This window comes from Leptosomus discolor, chromosome 11 (genome assembly GCF_034619465.1).
Source record: "Leptosomus discolor isolate bLepDis1 chromosome 11, bLepDis1.hap2, whole genome shotgun sequence".
NCBI classification, from domain to species: domain Eukaryota; kingdom Metazoa; phylum Chordata; class Aves; order Leptosomiformes; family Leptosomidae; genus Leptosomus; species Leptosomus discolor.
Window position 1 is genome coordinate 7,280,743 of NC_141401.1, and position 15,206 is coordinate 7,295,948.

At 51.6% G+C, this 15,206-nt stretch overlaps 1 protein-coding gene across 2 annotated transcripts in view; it reads right to left on the bottom strand.

Moving 5' to 3' along the window:
• The window catches only part of ST8SIA2 (ST8 alpha-N-acetyl-neuraminide alpha-2,8-sialyltransferase 2), a 30,866-nt gene extending 18,052 nt beyond the window's left edge, over positions 1-12,814 (bottom strand). For both annotated transcript variants that reach the window (XM_086471639.1, XM_086471638.1), the window contains exon 1: positions 12,717-12,814. In XM_086471639.1, the coding sequence (XP_086327765.1) occupies positions 12,717-12,814 (98 nt within the window). The remainder of the gene's footprint in view (positions 1-12,716) is intronic.
• Positions 12,815-15,206: the final 2,392 nt, after the last annotated feature.

The following is a 15,206-nucleotide window of genomic DNA, read 5'->3' on the forward strand; positions in this document are numbered from 1 at the left end:
CCTGAGATGCTGGCAAAGACACTGCTCCCTGTGCCAGGCTCGGTTTCCCTCTCCGAGCTACGGAGATTGCCTGAAGCTGGGACATGATACTTGGATGAAGGTCTCAGCTGGTTTAATGAATCCTAAAACGCTCCCGTGGCTTCAAAACCATCACCCTTCTGGCCCTTGGTGTCCTACACTGCAACTTCTGGGTATCTTCCCTACAAGCTCCCTTCGTACAGCTGAAGACAACGTGCTATGAATACAGTACCATGGGCTGTATTGTCCAGCCATTTGGCTCAGCTCAGCCAACTGGTGGGTGCCAGCCAGGCAAACCAGCTGCTCAAAACACCTGTAGTTTAGCCAAGCGTGGTGTTTTCCAAGGTCTGCCGTACTTCATTACCAACACAGACAAGCTGTACTGCTTCACTTCTCCCACCTGGGTAGAGGCAAACATTAAGAAATAGAGGGCACTAATTACAAGGCACACGTTAAAAATAAAAGTCAGCCCATTTTATTATGCCTTGCTGACCCGGAGTTTCAAATCTCTTGGCTTCAAAAGGCAAAGACCAACCTCGATTAAAATTGCACAGATAGGCATTGATTTGAAAAGCTTTCTAGTGCTACACTGTGTTTAGATTGAATTGCCTTATTAATCTAGTTGTTATCAGTTTGATTGTATAGCCAGCTCCACAAAGTACCAACCTGCTTCCTAATCCTATTATTTACAAAACGCTCTTCTTTCGACTTCTGTTGGGATGTTTTCCAGCGATAAGTCGCATCTATATGTGCTAATGCCATACTACTGGCTTATGCCATCCTTTCTCATTTTTGCTTTGAGATTTTCAAGCTGAATTTCCAGTATCTAAGATCTTATATAGGTCAAAACATTCTGCGCTCAGATGTAAAGTGACACTGATTCATATATCAGAGGATAAAAAAGAAAAATTGTCTTATGGTTCAGGTCCAAATTTTCTTGGATGAATAATTTCTGACAAATCAGATATGTGAAGGCTTTTCTATTCACCCGCTATGAATGGGCTGTTTAGGGTTTTTGCTTCCTTTTTCATCATATCCCACTTCTTAAATGATTCTCTTAATTGTTGCTAGGTATGGTTCGGTCTTGCTTCGAGCAATTTCGATACATGAAATCAAAGCTGCTTTGACTGAACAAGTAGGTCACGCAGCCTCTTTGGGCGTGCAGATCTCTAAGAGCAGGCTTTATGCATCCATATTGTCAGGCTTACAAATTAAAAAATGTGTTTTCCATGGATATTTTACGATGCCCACCTCCAAGTCCCGCTTTCCCCCAGCGTCTGTGGCAGACAATACACATGGGAAGCGGGCACAAGAAGCATGAACTAGCTAGGAATTTCAGCTGTACCCAACCACCCATTTAGCCACACTTGTGGAGCCCATTCCTGCTGGAACAAAACCTCTGCCTCTTCCTGACCTTGGGCAACCCAAGTCCTCCTCCCTCCTCCACAGAAAAGAGAGGTAATAATCCTTTAGGGGATTATTAAGTAGAATTTACCCATCTGAATTCCTCAGAAACAGAGTTCAGAGTGCCACAGTTTTTATCTAAGCGGTTCAAACACCTACTAATCACATTTTCACAACCTGCTTTTGTTTTAGGAGTATTTTATGATCCTTGATGTACAGCTGGGACACTGGGGGTGAAGTGGCTTGGCCCCTAACACCCAAAAATGACAGTCCCACAAGCCAGGACAGGAACAGGCACCATGCGCTTACAGCAGATCTGTCCTCTTGAAAATGCTGCTCTTTACTCGCTGAGAGCGAGTACGGCTCTTCCTGGGTGGGAGGGTAGGACATGTCACCCAGAGGACCACGGGAATCGATCTGACAAGGTCTCACTGGCCCAAAAAGCACACGCAGCCATTGGTCTCCTGAAATGGCTGCAGGCTGTACCCATAAGGCAGTCTGTATCTATTAAAAAATAAATAAATCACCACCTATATTTACTTTGCCTTTTAAGGACTTCTCTGATGTTGTCCTCAAGACCAGAATTCCTATTTTCTACCTGAAGAGCACAGAAGCGTGATGCCAAGGCCTAGTCAGGGACCACTCTCTCAAAATCACTGCCCTCCCAGCCCACGGGCTCTCCCCGAAGCAGCTGGGTGAGGAGGGGACGTGGAGCGGGATGCTTACAGACCCTCTGCAGGATGCTGCTTTGTGGCCAGATGGACCCAGTCACTGTAACTAAGAGTTTCGGGGAAAAGAGAGATGCTGCCCAGCCACTAAAAATAAAATACTAACACATAGATCACCCTCCTTCTCCCAAACTTACCCAGATTTTGCTCCTGCTGACGCTCAGTGTGATAGATAATCCTGTGTGCATTCATGGGCATAGGCAGACCTTGCAATGTCAGGGACTAGCTGGCACCTGCACGTCACCTCATTAGAGATGGGCTTGGATGCACTGACTGCCCTATTAAGTGAGTAAATTCATTTTGCTGACTAAGAGCAGTGCAGTCATTAAGCTAGGCCGTGTGCTCCCCCAGTCCTCAAAGATGAGGCAGGATTTGCTCGGGGCAGTGCTGTGAAATGTGGATCGGGATACAGGTCTCAACCCTCCCTCCTCTTCCCTGAAATTCAGGGTTTGTGTTGAGACTGGCAGAGCAGCAAACGCAACGCCAGAGCTTTGGGGGAAAATTGCCACATTTCCAAGTTGTCTACGACAGGGAAATAATTGGCTTCCAAGTGCCAACCTGTCCAGCCTGTCCCGCAGGGCGGAGAAGCAAAGGTGTCCCAGGAGCCCAAACTGAGCAGAAACCAAGCCCAGAGGCTGGAAACCAGGATTCCTTGGGGACCGTGTCCTGGCTTTCCATCTGCACATCAAGGTCTCGCAGAAAAGACGAAAAAAGGCCACATTCATCGTCAAGTCCCCTTGTGGGCTTCTCACTAGACACTCAAGCGGTTTCTGTGGGGTTTAGGTCAAAGCCCACTCATAGCCATAAAATCCTCTGCTATCACAGAAGAGACAAATTTGGAGCGGGAAGGCTTCACTGCTGGTTAGTCCCACACATAAACCAACTTGCAAATTAGAAACAAAAGCCAAAGTCAGGCAAGAAGCGATGGGATCGGAGATGCATTTTTGAACCTTGAGATCAGGTACTCCAACACAACATCGTGCACTCTCCCCAACACCGGTCTTCCCCATCCAGAAACGCAGCTCTCACAGGCTCATTTCGCATCTTGCCTCCCTGTACCACATTTCCTAACACACCGGGAGGAGCCAGGACATCTAACACTTGCAGATCATTCCCTGTGACATTGCACCAGTCACTTTTGAGGCTGTCATCCTGGGGTGTGGAGGAGATGGTGATTAAGAAAAGCGGTGGCCATTAGGTAGCCCTGCGTACCTGCACTCTCCTGGTGAGCCAGGTTCCCTCTGTAGGGATTAATTTGGAAGACATTTCTAAAGTGTTTGTCTGCCAGAATGAAGGATCCTGCAATACATCTTGATGAGACATTTGAAATCGCACTTCCATGTGTTTAAAATCTCACTTGTTCATATTGTCACAGCTTGGCAGCCTGAGTGTCAAAAACTTCCTAAATATCAGGTGCTATTTTTACTGCTCCAAGATGCATCCTTTCTATCAAGTCATACAACCGCATTTAGGAGACTGTGCCCATATCACAGCTTTCAGGAAAACCACCTTGCCCCGCTGGGGTCCCAGTGCAGCTCCGGTACATGAGCCACAGGGGCAGTGCTCGTGCAGCCAGGCTGGCAGTGTAACATCTTCCAGCAAGCCAAGGAGACTCGGTGTAAAAGCACCAGCCGATGGCCTCGCTGTTGCTCACAGCACTTGCTATTACCCGCTGTGGGAAACACATCTCTGTCAGTCTCAAGCAAACCAGCCTTGCTAATTTGGTCACCACCTCCCATGCCCCAGTCCCACGCCCATCACGTCACCCAATGCTGCAGGCTCCTTCTCAGGGACCACAACAAGATGGGAAGGTCGGAGGCACGTAGCATCCCTACCTGTCAGGTGGTAACTGTGCCTCCACATCAGCTCCCATGTAAATGAGAGGAAGGTTTGGCCCCAAGATTGCTGCCTGGCTGCAAATCACCGCGTGTAATCATTGCAAGTGTACGCTGAGGACACAGGAATCGAGACACGTGAGTTTGCAAAACAGAGACACCTATTGCTTAATAGGGAATAAGCCAATTAAGCTGAAACACTTATGTGACAAAACCAGTGAAGAATCAGCAGTAACGGCGCAGCTCTGACGACTAAAGGACAGGAGGGAATGGGAGGGATGCCCACGGCAGCCTACCACCAGGACGCTGCTTGGGGAATCACTCTGCACTGGGGTAACTGGAGCACCACACCAAAACCTCTGTCCCTGCCTCGAACTACCTGCCCTGAGGGACCTGCGAGAGGCAGGAGGATGCTTGGGGCAGCCTGATGGTTACTGCTGCACACAAGGGAGCCGTGGTCCAGCACTTTCAGGCTCTGTCCCCAAGCCAGCATGGGCCTTCCCTGAGCCAGAAAAGTCTCTCTCGCACCTGTAGAGTGTCAGGTCTCACATCCACATGCATTCACCAGAACATCAGCATGGCCTGACTTGATCACCCCATGATGCTCTTGTAGCATCACTGCTTTAAAGATGAAATACTCATGCCTTGCAGGGCTCAAATGTCATACACTTCACTGTTCCCCATCCTGGCAGGACCTTCTTCCCTCCTTCATCTCAGGTCTTCCATTAGACATTTATTCCTGGCATTGGCACAGTGTCTTTGGCTGTGTTAATGAAACAGTCAGCAAAGAAAAAGACATTGAAGCAGGTAAAAAGGATCCAGTGAGGGGCTTGGGACTGGGGTGTATGTGTGTCTGTGTATTTAGCTTTCCTCTTCTGGAAGGGAGAAGGAAAAACCCGCAAGAGCGCAGCTGAGACCTAGAAAGGAGCTGAGACAAAAGATTCACTGCTTAAAAAACATGTCAACACTATACATTTTTCCTGAGATAATTTTTTCAGCCAACAGAGCAGAGCTATCAGGGAGCACAAACAGCAGAGCATCAGTCTTGCAGCAGATCCTGTCACCCTGAGCGTTCGCGTCCCAAAAGACAGAAATCCCAGCGGCTCCTGCATCATCTTGGATGCCATGTACCTTGGGAAATAGGAATGGTGCAATACAAAAAGATATCATCTCTGAAGGGCTGTGGGTCCTCCGGCTCATCCTCCCACACCCACCTCTTGCCTACTTTTCCCACTGCTCTGTGCAGCCCCTTGGAATACTCAAGATCTCATGTGGGTTCTTTTTTCACTATTGACGTGGATATTGAGGACCTCTCCTGGAGTGGTTCTTCTATATGAGCATCCTCAAAATAACATCTTTTATTTTGATATAACATCCTCAAAATAACATCTTTATAATAACATCTGGTGCCTACACTAAGAGGGCTGGGAACGCCTGCATGAGAGCTACACCTCACAACCAGCAACCGCCTGAGCTATTTGCCCACCATGGCAGGCACCCACCAGCAATGGAGCTTCCTCAGGACCTTCACAAGGACTTAGTCCCCAGATGACAACATCCAGAGGCCAAATATTGAAAAGCCAATAATGGTTTCAGAGCTCAGCCTCCTCTCTCCTCCCCTGGCTCATAAAGCTATACCGCAGAAATCCAGGTGCCAGTAAGGAGGAGAAGTTTAATCACCAACTGAGCAGCTGCTGGTTGACAGTTGAGCGTGCTTCTGGGCGTCTGAAAAGGCACCAGAGATGCCTTATTACAATGCTTAACCTTCGCAGGGGAAACATGTCCCCTGTTGTAGCTGCTGGCTGAGAGCTGAATTATATTCCTGAAGATGCCAGTAAAGCCTGGGCTGGGAGGTGACGGGTCACGGTGGAAGAACCATCCTTCAATTCGGACCTGCCAGACGAACGGGCAATACCTGGAGCCCACTGTGATGCTGTTTGACTGTGGGAGGCCTTGAGAGAGCACTTCGAACCTGTGTCATGACTGTGACAATATGTGCTTTTAAAAGCAGCTCTGCCCATGGAGAGCACTGGACAGGGAGGGACAGCGTGCTCAGCAAGCAGATGCCCAGCCTGGGGTTTCTTTGTGTTTGTTTGTGATATTCCCAGAGGATTTCCGTATGCAATAACAAGGACTTTATTTGCAGTAGCAATAAGAAAGAGTCCAGCACTTAAATTTGGAAAGACCTGACCTGGTGCACGAGCAGCCAGCTCGATGAATCAAATGCTGTGCAAACAAGGAACCTCGGAGGGGTCAATGGTGGGGCCAGCAGTTAGTGGGACCAGGGCGATGAAGCTGCTGGCTGCCTGGCAAGGGGGAGCGTCCCTCAAGCTGACGGCGTTTCTGCCTTGTGGTGTTATCCCCCAGTGCAACGATCAGCCCTGGGCTGGTGCAAGGACTCCTAACAGGGTTAGCTGATGGCAGGACACAGCATTTGTGCTGTGGCATCACTCCTTGCTTCAGGAGGACCACTTTGGTCCCACCACCCACCCACCGAGCACCTTCACCATGTGCTGCCTTCCCAGCTCACCTTCCTTCCTGCTCCCAGCCTGCCCTCTCACCTGGCAGGTTTTGGCCATGTCATGCCCATCTCCCTGGATCGGCCCCTTCGCTTCCCAATTGGACCCAGTGCTGCTGCTGTTGATGGTGATGCATCTCCCAAGGCCACCAACACCACCAAGGCTGCTGCTCCAGCAAAACAAGCAGTTGGTTAGATTTACAGTGGGAACACAAAGAAAAAGGAGCTATAATGATGCTCTTTTTTTTTTTTCTCCTTTTTTCTTCTTTTCTCTATTGCATTACAAGGGGCAGAGCTGCTGACACCAGCCTGTTCTGCCGTGGTGTTTGCTGAAGTACACCTGAAACTCTGCTCCTACAGTGAATTTACTGTGCCAGGGAACTCACTTGTTTCCAGAGGCAATTGGGGATGGAAACCAGAGAGACAGCAAAATAATTATTGTCTAATGCTGTAGTTTGGGCTTATTTTTTGCTGCTGAGGATGACCCAGGCCCAGGGAGAACAAACGATGAGGCAATTAGAAGAAGTCTGTCTTTGGAACAACTGTTTTTTATAGCAACTGTGCCTGTAGATGTATTTAAGTAGTGCTGGTCTCAGGGATGAAAAAACAAAATACCTGTAGCCTGAAAGCCCAAGGAAAGATAAAGGAGCTCCTGTTAAACACTCTCCTGGAGGGCAAGCACATCTGGCATGCAAGTAGACACTGATGAACAGATGTCCAAGCAGAATAACCATGGTTTCTGCAGAGAAAGCAAGAGAAAACTGACCCCTTCATCCATGGCAGGGAGAGGCCAGGAGGGCTCCTGGCAGCAGCGGGATCTGCTGTGTCACTGCTGGCTACGGCAGTAGCACACAGGAGCGGGCACCGTACTGCCGACGGCTGAATCACTTAACCTCACCGTTAGCTGCTCAACAAGCCTTCACTAAATGAACCAACACTTGCAACTCCTTGTTCTCTGCAGGGAGGAAAAGGTCCCATTTGCTTTCCAGACTGGAATTGTGCATTAGTGAGGTTAGAGATGGGAAACAAAAAGCCCACCTGGGCAAAAGGGAAACTTGAAGCCCTTGTGGGAACTGCTTCGCTCTCTTCGTTGCTCTGGTTGCTGGGGGTGGGACTGGCCATGGCGTCAGCAACTCTGCACCCAAGAAGCGCTGGCTGTCGACACGCATCCTCCTACCACATCTACTGCCCTCCTCACACCTCAGAAATTCCCTCCTTGTGGGTCTTGCAACCTGCTGATGATCAGGACTGGACCAAAGAGTAACTTTTCACCAATTATACTGGAAAGCCCTTAAAGGCACTGGTTACGTTTTCTTTTTGTTCCACTGGATCGCTCGGAAGTCTGCTAGTGCTTTCCACCCTGCTGCTCCCAGCCCTCCTGCTGGACACTGATTCCCTGCAGGTACTACTGCTCCTGCCATTCCCTCGGAGCCCAGCGTAACGAAACAAGCTCTGGAGATTCATCTCCTTGAGCCTGCTCTAGGCAGGAGCACGGGGCTTTTGGATACGTCTTTGCAGCAGTCACCCCTGCCCCTGCAGGGCGGCAGGAGATGAAGGAATGCTTCACAGGGAGGAAGGGGAGCTCTGCAGCCAACCTGAAATTGGCTGCTTGAGCTCAAGTTACCATCAGAACAGTTGCAATCAAAGCCTACACCGAGTATTTTTTTCCTCACATCGGTGCTCCAACACTGCTTTTATTTTCCGGCCCGATGCGCCATGGGGCTTTTGTTAGGGCCCTGCCACACCCAGCGCGTACAAAGGTCTCTCCGTTGGCTCCACTTACATGAATAGTTACAGGGTGTCTGTGGGCTTCTGTCCTGCAGAGAGGCATTAGTCCTCCAGACCAACCCGGATAATTGTTGGCTCACGTGCACCTGCTGTGTGAATGCACAAAAGTGTACGTTGGTAGAATACAGCACTTTTTTCAACAAAACTTTCTGGTGGAGAGCAAGTGTTAGCCTAACTCTGGGTCAGGCGCAGTAAATCACAGCCTGAAAGACCTAAGCAGGGCATTTATACTCCATGGACCAACCTCAGTAAAAACTGTTACGACTACAGCACACTACAGACCATTCAGAGCAAGCACATCAGCCATAAAGGACACAAAATCTCTTTGTGGCATTCCTGAGCCTTTGAAAGGCAGGCGTTAGAAAAGGGCACATGAGGAAAAAGTGGCAATTTACTGACAAGCTTCCAGGCAGGCCAGCAACATTAGATACTCTAAGTCATCACTTTAAAAGAGCAGAATATAATTCCTCCTGTAATCACGATGGAAAGGCATGCGGTCTGGACTAGCAGAGAAAAGGTTGACTCATATTAAGACCAACCCATTACCAAGAGTCAAGTGCTCCCTAAGATGGCTCACACACTAATTTGAGGAGTCACCTGGTGGCAGCGGGTCACCAGCTCCCTCTACAGACAATCAGGACACAGCTGGAACCCCTGCAGAACAGCTACAGCAGACGCATAATAACAAAGAGTCCCTTTAAACTGCCACCAAGGAGCAGAATTTTCCTCCTTGTCACGGGCAATAATTACTCCACTCGATGCCGACTCCTTTGTCCTCCTCTGCGGCGAGAGGTCCGGCCCGCTCCGCTGTCCCGGGGTGGATGAAGAAACGCCAGCGATTACATTAGCGTTCCCCAAGACAGCCGTGAACATGTCTTTTGTTCCCTTCCAGGGAAACAAAGAGCCGGAGCGATGGAGGGAAACATCGGCGCCATCGGGCTGCAGGAAAAGTTCAGCAGCCCGGAACCAGGTGGTTGTTCGGAAACAAAGTGCCAAGACCGTTCGCAACGGCAATCCTTCACGGCGGCAGCGCACGCCGGCGAGCGCGAGGAGCGAGCCAAGGCGAGCGGGACGAGAGCGCCCGCCTGCCCGCTGGCACCCCGCAGCACCGCAATTCAAGCGAGGCATCTATAGGTGACACGTATAGATAACGACAGGGATGTAGCAGGGTGAAAACCCGCACGCAGGGGCGGGAGGAACAGGCTAACGGGAGCGACGCAGCGTCGGGAGCAAGAAACTGCTGAATTTTCATCCTTGCCCTGACACTTCTTTGTTTCAGTATCTCCCGGCTGCAGGAGGTGGTATAGGAGTATCTGGAGGAGAAAGATGGGACTGCTTAAGGAGCAAACATCTTTCTCAGAAGCCTCTGGCAGGCAGAGCTGCTCCAGCCACCCTTGGCTCCTACCTCCCCTCACCTGCGATGCTGAGAACTTATTGTCCAGGGAAACAGCATGATTTTTTTTTTCCTTTGTCCTTTTGCCAGTAATATTATATTCTTACTTTGTACCTAATGAACATTTTGTCCTTTCTTCCTGCAGTTTCTCAGTATTTGTAGGTGAGAGAAATATGTTCTTCCCTGCTCCCACCCTTATGAAGCATATTCTTCCAAAGACAATCCAAATCACAGGCAGGGGGCAGGGTATGTGTAAAAGTGGGCAAGCTGTTCGCTCCTCACAATAATTAGAGAGTGTTTCGATGCCAAGGAAAAAGAAGAAAAGAGTCGCACCTGCCTGCATTTCCCACCCCCCTCAGTGCCGTGAGCCTGCCAGGGGACACCTGGCCAGCTCTTTGCTTTCCTTAATGCTTCGCTGACCAAAGCAAAGGTGGTCTACAGGGGTGGGGAGGAGGATGCTGAGCCACACAATCCATCAGCCAAATACTCCTGACCTGGGGGAGAGCTGCACAGATATCCAGTACCTCCCAAACCTCTCACAGAGAGGAGCTGTTCCCTCCTGGACACACAGAGAGCTCCTGGAAAACTTTGGAAGGGTCTCTTTCTCTACACCATTGAGCACTTTTGCTGTCATGCAGTCCCCTTTACCTACAGGACCTGTTTGCTGCGATCATGTGGCCGTCAAAGTTGAAAACCCTTTATCATCCCCTGACCTGTTGCAGATCAGCCACTCAGCTTTTCCACATCTCCCCAGCAATACACTTCAGCCAGGTCAGAGCATTGCCTTGACCATTCCTGGTACCACAGCAGCACACAGGGATGAGGTGCTCTCTGTGCCAGGCTCCTGTTCTAAGAGCTTACAGCGTCAGGTGAACAGTGTTCGGCCCCTTGCTGTGTTTGGGATGAAGGAGCTCATGAAACCCGAACTACTTCGGAGATGCAATGCGGAAAAGAAGTGAGTGGAAAAGGGCAAAGCAAGAGAAAGGGTTTGCCCTGCTTCACGATTACTTCTTAATATAGTAGGGTCCCACCTTTGCTCTGTGCATCCCCCTATCAGAAGCACAGCTGATGTGGGACGTTATCTATGAACAGTCTGGGACTAACGCATATCAGAGAGTATGGGACTGCAGGACACCTCCTTTGCTCCCTAAGGTGCTCCTCTCCTTTGCTAGTTACCTGGTGCACCACAATTTCTGAAATGCTGTATGAAACAAGCTGCTCGCTGTTTCTACAGAACTCATCTGACCCTGTTGCTGTCTCTGCCGCTGCACTGCTTGGCAGTACTTCCTTGGAGGAACTACAGCAACAAACTCAGATGCCAGGGCTTGGAGATAAGCAGCCAGCAAGCATCCAATTTCCATACAATGTACAGAAAAGAGAGGAGAAAAAAAGCCACAACACTGGGAATCCCTAATGAACCAGGGTGAAAAACAGGACAAAGTAAGTAACAAAACGGAATAGGTTTTCAATAAGGGCACAGCAAGTTCTAGCGGACAGATCTGACAGATAGCTGAGGAGAGAGAAGAAAGAACAGAAGCCGGAAAAGAAGATGGGAGGAAAGCAAGAGGATCAGAGCAGTCTGTCCGATGGGGAGGATGCTTCAGAAGGTTTTCATTTCCTTTATTATTATATAGATAGTGCCAGCTCGTTGCAGAGCAACAATTCATCCAGCCTGGTAACGCACAGTCTGGTGCTGGATGTTTCTGGACAAGGCTACTGACCTTTAAGCACTTACTGTCCATGGCATCCAATATAATATAACAATGAAACAATGACAAACATCACCGCATTTGATTTATAATTTCAGCCAGGTGTTTGTTTTGATGTAATGCCGTTTGGACAACGCCACCTGGTCCCAACAGCAAGACCTTGTGCCACTGGGGCCCTACGAGCGCACCCCACATCACTAGAATTATTTGTTTTCCCACATTGCTGTAGTGAGTTCCTCAAGTTCATGCAAACTCTTCTCTCCACATTTGTTCCTCTCACCCCCCAAGATTCCATGATGCCCTCAGAGATGGGGTTTATGGGGTGGGTAGGATGTTATTCCTCTCTTCAGGGGCTGCTTTAGCCCCTGCTATACAGGGCACCTGCAGGTAAACAACCACCCTGGAAGTGATTGGGAAAGGGCGGGATACAGCCCACGGGGACAGACGAGCGAGTTGAGCTCTCCCACGCTGCTCCATCACCCCCAGCTAACTGGTCCCTGCTCAATCTCTCCCACCTTGCAGGCTGGTCCTTGCTCCAGCACCCTGCAGAATGGTCCCTTCTCCATCACCTCTGCGGGCTGGTGCTCTCTCCACCACACCCACCCGGATCAGCATCGGCGCCCAAGTCCCCCTGAGCTGCAACTTGCCCCACCATCCCCGGCCAGCAGACTGCCTGCACCAATATCCCACTCAGGGACCTGCTCCATCAGCCCATCAAACACCGGAGCACTGCCCGCGCCCAAACCCCTCTCTCCAGACCAGTATCTGCTCCAACATCTCTAATCAGACTGGTACCCGCTCCAGCATCCCTACTCAGACCTGTACCTGATGGAGCATCCCTACCCGGACCGGTACCTCATTGTCTCTAACGGGACTGGTACCTGCTGCAGCATCCCCACCCCGACCGGTTCCTCATTGTCTCTAACGGGAGCGGTACCCGCTCCGCCATCCCTCCCCCCCCGGACCGGTACCCCATTGTCTCTAACGGGAGCGGTACCCGCCCCCGCACCCCTGTCCGGGCCGGCGGGGCTGCCCCCCCCCCGGCCCCCTGCCCCGGCGCGCCCCGTCCTGCCCGGCGGCGGGGCGGTCCCACCCGGAGCTGCCGCCGCCGGTTCCGCGGCGCTGCGCGGGAGCGGAGCGAGTTCCCTCCCCACTTCGGCACGGCAAGAAACCGGGAAAGCCGGAGACAAAGAAACTGTCCGGGCACCCCCCCCACACACCCCCGGCACCACCTCCCCCCGCCCTCCGCCGCCTTCTCCTCCTCCGCCGCCTCCAGCACCCCTACCCTCCGCGCCCCTCCGCCCCGGGGAAGGGGTTATTTACCCGCTCTCCTCCTCGATCTCGGAGATATCGGCGAAGATGAGAAAACCGACAAGCAGCGTGAGCAACGCCAGCGTCCAGCCCCGGCACGGCAGCGGCATGGCTCCCGGCCTGGGCTGGGCCGGGCCGGGCCGGGCCGGGCTGGGCCGCTCCGCGGGGTGCGGAGCGCGGCTCCGCGTCCCGGCTCCCCTCCTCCGCCGCCGCCGCCGCCGCCGCCGCCCGGCGGGGCCGCTCCGCCCCTCGGCGCCCGCGGAGCGCCCGTCCCGCCCCGCCCGGCGCGGGGAGGGGGCGCACGGGGCGGGCTCTGCCCCCCGCCGCCCCCCCGCCGCTAAAGTTTGCGGTGCGGCCCCGCCGCGTCCCGGCAGCGGCTGCCCCTCGGCCGGGGGCACGGGCACGGGCACGGGCACGGGCACACGCACACCCACCTACCCGCCGCCCCCGAGGTGCCCCCTGCGAGCGGGCTCTGCCGCTCCCCGTCCCGGCCCTGCGCCGCCGTGGCGCGGCCCCTCCCCTGCGCGCACCGGCGCGGTGTGGCGGGGCCAGTCCCGGCTGGGGGGGGGGTTTGTCCCCGAAAGGACAAAAACTGCGATGAAAACGGACAAAGCGAACTCCTGTTGGCGGTGGCGGTGACCGTACCTTTTTCCTCCCTTGCCAGGTGCGTGCAGTAAAGCCGAGCTTTTGGGGTGGAAAACGCTTCTAAAGAAAAGATGATGAATAACTTATCACACCTATCTCTATCGCTGTTAATTCCTACTTTAGTAACAATAATTCTTTGCATTGCTGTAAATATAGACCATCGTAACCACACCGGTCTTGCCACGACTCTTTAAAAATCTCGCTGGAGACTTAAACAGGCAAAATTTATTTAAGCAGAGTTTGCAGAGGCAGAATTTATTTAAGCAGAATACTGCAAAATTTATTTAAGCGGAAACTGCACAAGGGGCTGCACTTCTGAGGCGCTTGGATGCGTCTCTGCCACACTCGCAGCCCCTGCGAGCAACCTCCTGCAGGCTCACCCTTCGGTTTGGTTGCGGAGAGGAAAGGCTGCAGTTTCGATCCAGAAAGGGAGATGAAAGTGTATGAAAGTTCGGAAGAAGGAAAAAGGGACTGGCCGGACCAACGAACGTCCGAAAAAAGACCAAGAGGTCCTTTCCTTATATCCCTGTTATCACGGAATCATAGAATGGTTTGGGTTGGAGGGGACCTCTAAAGGTCACCTAGTCCAACCCCCCTGCGGTGCGTGGGGACATCTTTAGCTGGAGCAGTCATCCGTTCGTGCAGCGCCAGCCCTGGGGAGGAGAGGCCGGCTGTGCCGGGGGTTAGGCAAGGCCAGCCTGGCCAAGTGTCTCCAAATCCAAGCATAATATTTTCGGACCAGAAAGTTGCTGAAACTCAGAATATGGGGTGATATATGCACTGCTGAGCTGGAGAGGGACGCAGTGGATTTATAATGCAGCAGATAGAAGAAGCACAGATGTGTTTGAGAGAGAGAGATACTAATTGCTTACATATTTAAAACAGCATCTTTAGTCTGAATGGGAGGCACCATTAAGCAAAACAGAGCTATTAACTGGGGCCACTTGGAAAGCTGCCATTTTCCCTTCTGTGCATGGCTTTTTGCATCAATACAAAAGTATGTTGCTCAGGGCGTGATATGCTGTCAACGTTGTGTGATTCCTACTGAGGATGCTGAGGTGCTTCACACCGGTGTAAGCACGTCCATACCTACAGGGGTACGTAGCAGGTGTGTACAGGAAGGCATACTCAGCAGAAGACTTTTCTATTTATCTGGATTAAATGGTGGAAGGAGCTCGTTAGTCTGATGCGCTTTCCTGGGGATTCTGAAAGTCTTGTAGAAAGAGGAGATAAAGAAATGGCTGTTACATTTATAGGTAAATAGTACGACATAGGTGAGTCTGGTACAATTACACTGCAGTAGATACGGCAAATTTGCAGCCCAGTGTACAGCTTTTACAATAGAGCATATTCAGGTCCCTGGGGAGAAAGCGATTTTAGGTGGTGTAAGTAGCCCCACAATTTACCTTCTGCGTAAATCTGAGAAAAGCCTCATTTTTCTTCTGTTTTACTCTTCTTGGGCTCCTGTGGCTCACCCTATTCTGGAGTTTCACAGCAGTGTGACCGGCCTGAGGAAACAGGCTTTGAGGTGACTTTGCCGGTGCAGGGACTGACATCGGGGTTTCCCGAGATGCAGCAGGGCAGAGCACCAGTCCCCTGTGATTCGGGAGCACCATGCCGCAGCTGGCTTCCCGTCTTACGCATCCTCGAGAATACAGATGGAGATAGCGGCTCCTGCATCTTTTTCAGCTCCATCCCAGGTGGTGTTTCAGCTTCTTTTGTCTGATCTTTCTGTTTCAGTTGCCAATCACGGTGGCGTTGTGCAAGAACGGAAATCTCGATGGAGGCTGAGCGATAAAGTGGGGGGATTGTTCAGTGCGTGGTGGGAGTTGGTTTGCCTGGATGAGGACTCTCGCA